Source organism: Puntigrus tetrazona, chromosome 10 (genome assembly GCF_018831695.1).
Source record: "Puntigrus tetrazona isolate hp1 chromosome 10, ASM1883169v1, whole genome shotgun sequence".
Lineage (NCBI taxonomy): Eukaryota > Metazoa > Chordata > Actinopteri > Cypriniformes > Cyprinidae > Puntigrus > Puntigrus tetrazona.
In genome coordinates, this window is record NC_056708.1 from 2,063,375 (window position 1) to 2,073,060 (window position 9,686).

The 9,686-nt window shown below is 36.1% G+C and overlaps 1 protein-coding gene across 3 annotated transcripts; it reads right to left on the bottom strand.

The window, feature by feature from the left end:
• Positions 1–10: 10 nt before the first annotated feature.
• trappc13 (trafficking protein particle complex subunit 13) lies at positions 11–9,541 on the bottom strand. Of its 3 annotated transcripts, XM_043250531.1 has the most exons (13): positions 9,423–9,541; positions 7,707–7,775; positions 6,854–6,953; positions 5,819–5,903; positions 5,601–5,728; positions 4,720–4,792; positions 4,384–4,428; positions 4,011–4,028; positions 2,657–2,790; positions 1,684–1,882; positions 1,382–1,482; positions 1,155–1,302; positions 11–295 (listed from the first exon to the last, which is right to left on the bottom strand). In XM_043250531.1, exons 1-13 carry the CDS (start codon positions 9,502–9,504, stop codon positions 188–190), a joined length of 1,290 nt encoding a protein of 429 aa, XP_043106466.1. In that variant the 5' UTR covers positions 9,505–9,541; the 3' UTR covers positions 11–187. The 3 variants fall into 3 exon arrangements, with proteins under 3 accessions (XP_043106466.1, XP_043106467.1, XP_043106468.1); XM_043250532.1 differs by lacking the exon at positions 4,011–4,028; XM_043250533.1 differs by lacking the exon at positions 1,155–1,302.
• Positions 9,542–9,686: the final 145 nt, after the last annotated feature.

Below are 9,686 nucleotides of genomic sequence, written 5' to 3' on the forward strand. Positions count from 1 at the left end.
CGACTCTTTAATACACATATTTCATTTTTTTTATTTACACCGACAGTTAAAATCACCATTAAGGCCTTAAAAATGACATCTTAAAACAACAAGCGTAAAGGTAAAGAGCAGAAGGTGTTATATTAATAGATGCAGAACAGATGGGAGTTGGTCCATTGACACAGACAGCGCAAAATGCCACGGGGTTTCAGCTCTCTGGACTGGTGTAAGGACACACCACACAGACCTGTGCGATGTCATCATATTCATACGTCCTCTTCAGGAAGGTGTCCGTTAGCCGCAGTCCTGATATGCTCTGAAACAGAAAATACGATACTGATACTTGTTGTTTCATTTCGTATTATATATATGCCAAGTTTTCTTTTTTTTAAACACTGCTCCTTTGGGAGAATCCTAAATCTTTAAAGGGTCGACGGACACTTGCTAAAACAAGCCAGAGCTTATCCAGTCATCGATCCAAACCCGTAAGGCCTTCGTTCATCTTCAAAACGCTAAACAAGATATTTACGATTAAATCAGAGCCATCTGGGTCCAGAAACATAGTAAACGCATCGGTATAACAGGATGTGATGACGGTAGCTAAACTTCAGTTTTGTGACGATACGCAAATGATCTTTTTGTGCAAAGACAACAGAAGAAACCGTTCTTCTTCCCTGAGCTACGTTCTGAAGATGAACGAAGGTCTTGAGGGTTCTGTTTCTGGGATGAACTATCCCTTTAAAGGACAGATTAAATTAGAATTCAGTTAAATTCTACAGGAAGTCATATAACTGGTCAAAGTGCCATTTTTAAAAATATACTGAATTTTTCAATACGAATACTTGTCAAATGTTAACAAGACACTGTGAAAAAGCTCAATGTATTTTTTATAAACTAAATGATCAGCCCTTTATATGTTTATTCGTTTTAGAAGCTAAATGACTGGTGTTATCTTCTTTATGAAAGGCACCGATCGGCGCAGATTAACATCACACAAAGTTACAAACAAATGCATATAATAATACAACGAAAGTGTTTTTGACCTTGCATGCATGCCGGGGACTCCCGAAAGCGAAAGATGAATATGATAATAGGGGCACTTTAACTTTTACATCTCGCCTCTGCTGTACATGCATGAAGAAAGCTGGCCCTGATGATGCCTGAGTTTGACGTACCTGTAAACCCTGGACGGAGGACAGTAGTTTGAGAGGAATGGAGAGGGAAGCGCTGGGGCTGAGTTTTCCCAGCTGTCTGCCTGACACCCCGCACCAGTGAACGGAGCGAGTGTTACACATCTCCAGCACCAGATCCATGGTCCTCTCACTGACCACAAACAAACCGGCGCTTAACACCCAGCGCTTACAGAACCATCACGAGGACAGACTCGCAGCTGCGCTCTCACCTGCAGTTCGTGATTTTACAGGTGATGTCGAAGGGCTCTTCTAGACTGACCGTGTCTGGGATCAGCTCCAGAGAAAGCCTGACGTCGCCGTATCCGGGAGCCTGGAACAGGGTAGAGCCAGATTACTACAAATGTGTTACTTCAAATTTACAAGAAATATATCATTTATTTTTAAATTCCTTCAGCCATTACTTTCACTTTTAGTGTAAGAGTTCCTTATGTGTGTGTGTGTGTATGTGTCTGATAAAATGTGATTCGTCTTTTTTTTTCTGTGTTTTAAATCCACTCTAAAGTCAGCGCACCATTCTCTGGAGTTGGCTGGTCTGTAGACGTCCTCTCTCCCCAAGGTTGGTTTTCCAAACAATGTCTAGTTTTCCGATCACCGTCACACCCTTAATGACCCCGGCCTTCTCCGCAAACTCCGGCTTGGGCTTCAAACAGTACAAGTACTGCCTCGTGTCCAACGGCTGCAGGTACGACATCTTCCCAAACGTGGACTCGCTGCAGAGACGGAAGGACAATGTCAATAAGTGCTGTTGCATTTACCATTCAGTGAATATTTGTAGGCAACAGGACTCTCGTTCTGTCTTGTTCCTCCCTCACACGTACCCAGAAAATGGCTCGCTAATTCACGAACAGTAAGATGGATAAAACAAACACTTATAGTACAAGTCTGTGGGACAAGATCATCTAAAGTGCTAAGAAAAACATAGTTTGTGGAGCTCGTGTTTTTTTAAAGGAAGTCATTTTGTCTAATCTCGTGTTAAAACATGACGTTGCAATTTCTTGCCCCGAAGGCATCCATTGCTATTGCATTACTACAAACATGATTTTTGCAATGTGAGGGAACATAAATCAAAATCATTTTCTGTAACAATACACTGTACACATGTATCTACGCTACTGTTCAAAAGCTTGGAGTCAGTAAATTGTTTTTAAAATAAATCTATGATATGCTCACCAGGGCTGCAACATGCAGTAATATTCTAAAATATTATTACAATAAAAAAAAATTATTCCTGTGATCAAATCTGAATTTTTTAGAATCATTAATCCAGTCTTTAGTGTCATATGATCGTTCAGAAATTATTATAATATTTGCTGCTCGAGGATTTTAAAGAAAGTTCAAAAGAACAGCATTTATTTCAAAAATAAATATTTTTGTAACGAATGTCTTTTATCAATTTAATGCATCCTTACTAAAAAAAAGTACTCATGTCTTTTGAACAATGGCACGAATCACAAACACACGGACGAACGGTGGCCAATGGTTACCCGTCACTGCCAGCGGACACATTGTTGAGCTCCGTGACGTTGTACATCATAGACGGTTCCAGAGAGACTTTCTCCATGAACATTGGGGATGTGGTGATGTTCTGAATCTGCGCCTCTAGAAACACCTCATCCGTCTGTAAGGTCAGAGGTCAAAAGCATCAAATTAGACCGGCTGCTGAGATCCAATCATTTATTCAGCCCTGCTAAGACTTCATGCAGCACTGTACTGTATGTACATTTATGTTTTATACACACTATCCTGGAGCGAAGGGCTACATGTAAAGACTTGCAAAATAAATGAACTGCTTTTACCACAAAAGACATAACTTCGGTTCTAGAGTCAAGTCTTTGCATGAGGCCCATCAAACCAAGCTCTTCAGACAAGTTGAAGTGAAATTTGTTTTGCAGAGAGACAAATACGAATATAGCAGCTGTTTGCCCAGTTGATCTCCGGCCGGTAGATTAGTATTATTCTTGAGTTCGGTTTACAGTGGAGGTTAGTTCATGCCTGTGGATCAACAGCACCTTTTGACAGAAGTATTGTTACTGTTACAGCGTCAAGCAAAGATCCCATGCCAAGCCTGATTAATTCAATACTTAAAAATATATATATATTTTGAAAAGATGCATTCGCAATTGGACTAGAACACGACAGAAGAGGAAACTCTTCACACCATTATAATTCATACTAATGTAATACGAGAGAGTGCACATGGAGGTATGAGAAACGTTTTAAATCCGTCGAATCAATTTCTCCCAGTCTAAGAAAACAAAAGCGAATATCTGTTTTCTCCAGAGTCAGACATGTATAATTGATTTAGTTTAGCGCTGGTCAGATGAGTAAGCGGTGAAGAAAAAGCACAAGCCGAGGAAAACAGGAGAAAAAGACTCTTTTCTTGAGATTGCCAGCATTTATTTGGCCAGTAAAAAAATTTGAACTATTTTCCACTAAAATTAAAAGTACAAAAATTAGAATTAGAATTAGGTTAGAATTTTTAGAAATTATTGTGTAAAAATAAATGTTTTTTTTTTTCTTTAAATTCTGCTGGTGTCATCTCGGCCACTTGAGCGATTAATTAATATTAATATTAATATAAATTAAACATTAATAGCTAAATACATATTTAGCCTACTGTTATAGATAGTGTAACCTTTCCAAAATCTTTCCAAATGATAAAGTAACATTTATCTAATAACGGTTATGGCAATAATAAAAAAAAGACAACAATTCATGAATCTATTGAACTATACTTTTCTCATATTTTCCTCTTGCTTGCTTCAAAAGACTTAAGAGAAGGAAAGAAACAGGTTATGCTGGGAAAAAAAAGTTGCAATGAGAAGGGAAAACAATTACCACTGAACTGAGGTCACTCTAATGGAGGAACAAAACACAAAAATAAACATTAGAGAAGTGGAGGTTACATGCACCAGAAAATGACAATGTCAGTTTTCTTTTTGAGACAGCGTAAACGTGAACGAAACAACTAATTATGAATGAAACACACGTACACTACTTACAAAAGAGATATCAAATGAAAACGTATAAAAATGGGTTCTTAAAAAGCGTAGCCTCACTATGAATTATTTGAGAAGCAGCGAGGCAGTGCGGAAAAGAAGGTTATAAACGGTACGGCCGTGAAAAATACAATAAACAATAAGCGTGTCGTTTGCTTATGGATAATTCTCTAAACGTTAGAAATGCACATATATAAATGTATATAACTTACCTCAGCATTGTAGAATTTGGTTTTTACATCTAGAGGCTTGAGAACCTGGTTCAAAATAGAGTTAAAACTGAAGTTTGAGCCGCAGTTTGATTCCAGCTCCAGAGAATCCATAGAAAATCAATTTATCACACAACCCAAGACCGCGTTTAATGACGCGGCTTCGGTTCTTCAGTACAACACTCCGCTGACTATCTCCTGATGCACAGAGCAGTCAAATGTCAAGCTTCGGTGTAAATTAAAAGTCTCGGCTCTGTGCGAAATGGTTTACGAGTGATGCGCGAAGCCGGCGTCCAATCACAGCGCGGAATGAGTGAGCAGAGGAGGAAATAAACTCACCTGAAATTTGAAGAACTTTCTAAAGTAAAGTTTCTCCCCGGTCTGAGTGGTGTAACTGACGGCACAGACCAAGCTGGAATCAGACGACAACCGAATACGGTGAGGACAACAGCTCTTTAGACACACGCGTCACGCGTCACGCATCTTTATAGGTTTTTTGGGAGCTATAGAGTCGGAATTAAGCGATAAAGTAAGAATTGGGATATATTAGAAACTTGTGATTCTGACTTTTTTTCTCGCAATTGTGAGTTATAAAGTCTAATTCTGAGGGGAAAAACATTGATATGTTGTCAGAATTGAGAGTTTATATTCTGAGAAAAAAAAGAAAAAGAATAAATGTTTAATAAATAATAAATTTAATATTTTTTTTTCCTTTTTTTAATCAGTGGCAGAAACAAAATGTGGGGGCAAAATTTTAAGGCATTTTATTTTATACGTTCAGTTATCTATTTAATTTCAGTATATATTCTTGTAATTTAATTACGTGCTTTTGTATTTTTCTTTATATTTTTTTATAGTTTTTTAGATTTTTGTTTGGCTTTCATTTTATTTTTTATTACAGTTTTAGTTAATTGGTACTATATATATTTCAAGCATCAGCCTTTCAAAATTTTCACATACTATGCATTTCAGCTCTACCCAACCTACTACAATTAATTTAAATACTTTCCATTAACAATAACAATACTAGATTCCAAAAAATTTAATTTCATATTATTGTCATATACCTTTATTACACTAATGTGCATCAATTCATTTCAGTTTGATTTAAATGACTTATTTAACACTTAATTAATATAAATATCAACACTGGTGTATAGCTGCATTACGTTACTAAGAGCTAAAGGCTTTGAACGTTTAGACCATCTAAAGTCACGTACATGTGCGTCCCAATCTCCTTGACCTCATGATGGATGACGTCATCGATGCAGCACTCGGGCTTGAGCTCCGAAACGGCCGAGTTTGAAGCCGATAAATTTAACCTCTGGGAGCTCGTCTGCAGGTCCGCCTGGGAGAGGAGAGAATCATGGGATAGCAGTGAGACAAAACAGCTGCCACAACTGCAGAAGACACTCTATCGCTTCCCACGAGCCGTTACCTTTACAAGAATATCCTTGACCACTTGATTGCTGTCGTTGTGCACGCTGATGTAACTGGAGAAGGTCTCGCCAAGGAAAATATTTCTGTACAGGAAATGGTGAGAATGCATATTTCGAATCGCTGGAGCGCTGAGATATTCAGATGGACATGTGGCACTTTCCATGAATAGGACACAGAATGCGAGGTGCTTAACCCGCAGAAAATACACCTCAGGAGGTCAGCTGAAATATTACACCAGCTGGATTATTTCTATTCTTTTCATGTAATGTTTGAGATGTCTATATACATCACTTCTGTCATTTTGCTATTTTTGGTAACATTTTGCAACAATGCTCTATTTGTTGACATTAGATGCAGCAGCAGCAGCAGTAGTAGTACATTTTCATATAATGCCATATTAGCAGGCTATTTAGGCTATTTTCATGGTAAAAGCAATTGTTGACATTTGCAATTATTAACAATAAAAAATGCTTTTTTTATATATACTTAAAAGTTAATTTCAACATTAATATAATAAAAAAATCTAATATTGTTAATATTATTTTATGGACAAAGTTGAATTGAATAAAAATAAATAAAAATAATTAAAAATAATTATATATGTGTATATATGCATGTATATATATGTATATATATATATATATATATATATATATATATATATATATATATATATATATATATATATATTTTTTTTTTTTTTTTTTTTTTTTTTGTAATTTTAGGAAAATTTATATTACTACAACAAATGCATAGTTTCTTTTGCAAATTTCTAGCTTTATTTTGCTGAAAAATCACTAATATTCTGATTTGGGATGGAGAATACAGACATTTAATGATTTAAAAAAAAGATTAAGCTACTCAAACAAACCCGATTATAGTCCTTATTACAAATAACATCATTTTACAGGCAATATTAAAGTGTACCACGTTTGTGGAAAGTGCCACGAACTCGTAACCAAACCCAAAACTAATTCAGAAACATTTCGATTACCAATATGCATATAATTAGATTTTATTAAACAAACATTACCCAAAGTTCTGTGGCAGAGTGAGCATTTCCCCGAGGATTAGTGTTTCTGCCCCCTTTACGGTCGATGGGTCGTCTTTCATGAGTCGTATAAACAAATCACCTGTAGACATGTGATATGCTGAGCTGTAAAACCTCCTGAGTGACAGTCGATCACTCTAGACGTCTAAATCAATAGATCCTTTTATCTGCCTCTTATTTATGCTTAGGAAGCCATTTTTGACATGGCCAACATGTATAAATCTCCATCTCCCGTACGACAAATCAAACATCGACGTGCATAAATCATCAAATTATGAGCAGTTACCAAACAAACCGTGTTTCGGCTGACTGTTTATGCCGAAAAGCATAACTCCAGGTCACTTCATGTTTCCAACCTCACGCTCTCATTCACGCTGATTTATAGGGGAACATATTTCAGCTCCTTTTATATATAGAAGTGCTACTCAGAACTGTCATAGCGACATGAAGCACTGGAGCGCTGCTGCCGGAGATCGGCTTTCAGAGCCACTGGCTACCTGCAGAGGAAAACAAACACTGCAAGCCACCGCTCCACCACACGCCTCGCTGGGGAGGAGTTACACCCCGGAGCTGACGCTAATAGCTTTCAGAGAAGCTCGATACTGATGAGTTGCATTGCAACAACCGAGCAGAGATGCCTGAGCCAGAGCAGCAGGTCGAAGCCGGCCCTTTGATTTGCTCTTCATTTGTCATGAAGCATGTTTGTTGCAAGGCGTACTAGAGTATAGTGCCCTTCATAGTGAACAGTTTGGGTTTCATTTTAATGTAATTAACTGTGAAGTTATTCCTGCATTCCGTTTTTCTTCGAATTCACGTAAACCTCACTGGATTGTACCTGGAAGATCTCGGTCCTCGCACGTCACCGGCATGTTTGTAAAAAGTGTAGGTTTGGTCAGCCGCATCACTGGAGAGAGAAACATAAGAGACTCTTAATATGAAAGTCTTACGATACTTAGATTTATTTAAGGCCCACAGGAGTATCAATAGTAAGTCGTTCAATGTATTCCTGAATCTACATGCCCCTGAGTCTGATCAGAAGATCTAATAATACGTCGTTGTTGCAGGACTGCATGAGACTGCTTGCACTCTGTAATGATTTTGATGACCATTAAATCAAGAACCTGTATGTAGCTAGATGCCATACAGTAATGAAAACCACAAAGACATAATACTCTGCATTCTGTACTATAAGACTGATATGATGTTTAGCTTCATCTGTGCATATAATTGTGGTTAATCCGGTGGTCTTAAGTCATTTAATTGAAGTTTTTAATATTAATGTTTTTGGCACATAAAATATGTGCGTTGTCTATATTTATTATGCATATATAAACACAAATACATGCACGAGCACACACACACACACATATATATATATATATATATATATATATATATATATATATATATATATATATATATATACACACACACACACACACACACACACACACACACAATGTGAATATAAATATGTAGATGTAAATATATGTACATATTTCAATGTATATTGTATGTGTATGTATTTGTATATACATAACAAATATACACAGTACACACACAATTATTATGTAAACTAATATCTTTATTTTGGGTGCAAAATATAATTAGTATTTACTTTTTATCTTCTTCATTGGAATGAAAGAAACTTATATGGACACACACACACACACACTGTAAATGCTGACATGGTTAGACACCAATCTGCCATCCATTCTTGTTACATGTGTGTATGTATTTAGTGTTTTTATAAAGAAATAAAGGTGCATCGTTTTGATTTGAGTATTGTCTAGCATCATGACATGCTCTGAAAATACTAAATATCAAAGCTTAAATATTCCTGAAACTAAATATAGAACATTTATTTAATAATAGTAATAATAATAATAATAATAATAAAATGACATGTATTAATGTCAGCCTGTTTTGATGGTTGTGTATCACAAATTAAATTAAACTAGCAGGGTTTAATAAGGATTAAATCTATAACGAAAATATTAAAAGGTAAAAAAAGGCATAATTTTATTTATGCAAAATGTAACATTTTTAAGTGCTTATTTGTTGACAATGTACAGTAGTTTGTCTAATATACTAAATGTACAAAGATAGCAAACATGAAAATGATTGTCATGAATAAAATCAAATGTTAATCTTCATACGTTTGCCAGATTGAAATTCAAAAAGATAATTCAATAAGAAACTCAATAAAGACAGAGATCTGCTTGTCGGATAATACAAAACAGTACCTGTCATTTGTTTACTAGAGGACAACTTTAATTTTAAAATTACTAGACGCATAATTAATAAATTGACTGTTTTTACGAAACATGTTTTACTCTGTTTTCACGTACAAACGTAATGACGTGAAATAACGTTAGATTAGAGATTCAGTCTCTTCTGTGCTCTGCAGAAATGATTAGCATTAGCAGCTAGCAGATGACCGCTTCAGCACAGCGAGGATTTCAGCGATATTTATGAACGAACAGCAACATTGTCCAGACATTCAGCTGTGGTCTCGGTACTCCGACAGAGAAGTAAACATCCGCAGTACCTTTTAAAGCGAGCAGATGCTCTTGTTTTGCCTGGTTGACATCCATCTTGTCTGCTGCACCGGACTGCCCTTTGACCTGCATATCAGCTGCTTACGGCGAGTACAGAGGCACAAACCGCGTTTCAGTGACACTGGCATATATATATATATATATATATATATATATATATATATATATATATATATATATATATATATATATATATATATATATATATATATATAGCATCAGTGAACATCTATACATTTGCAAACTCATGTTAG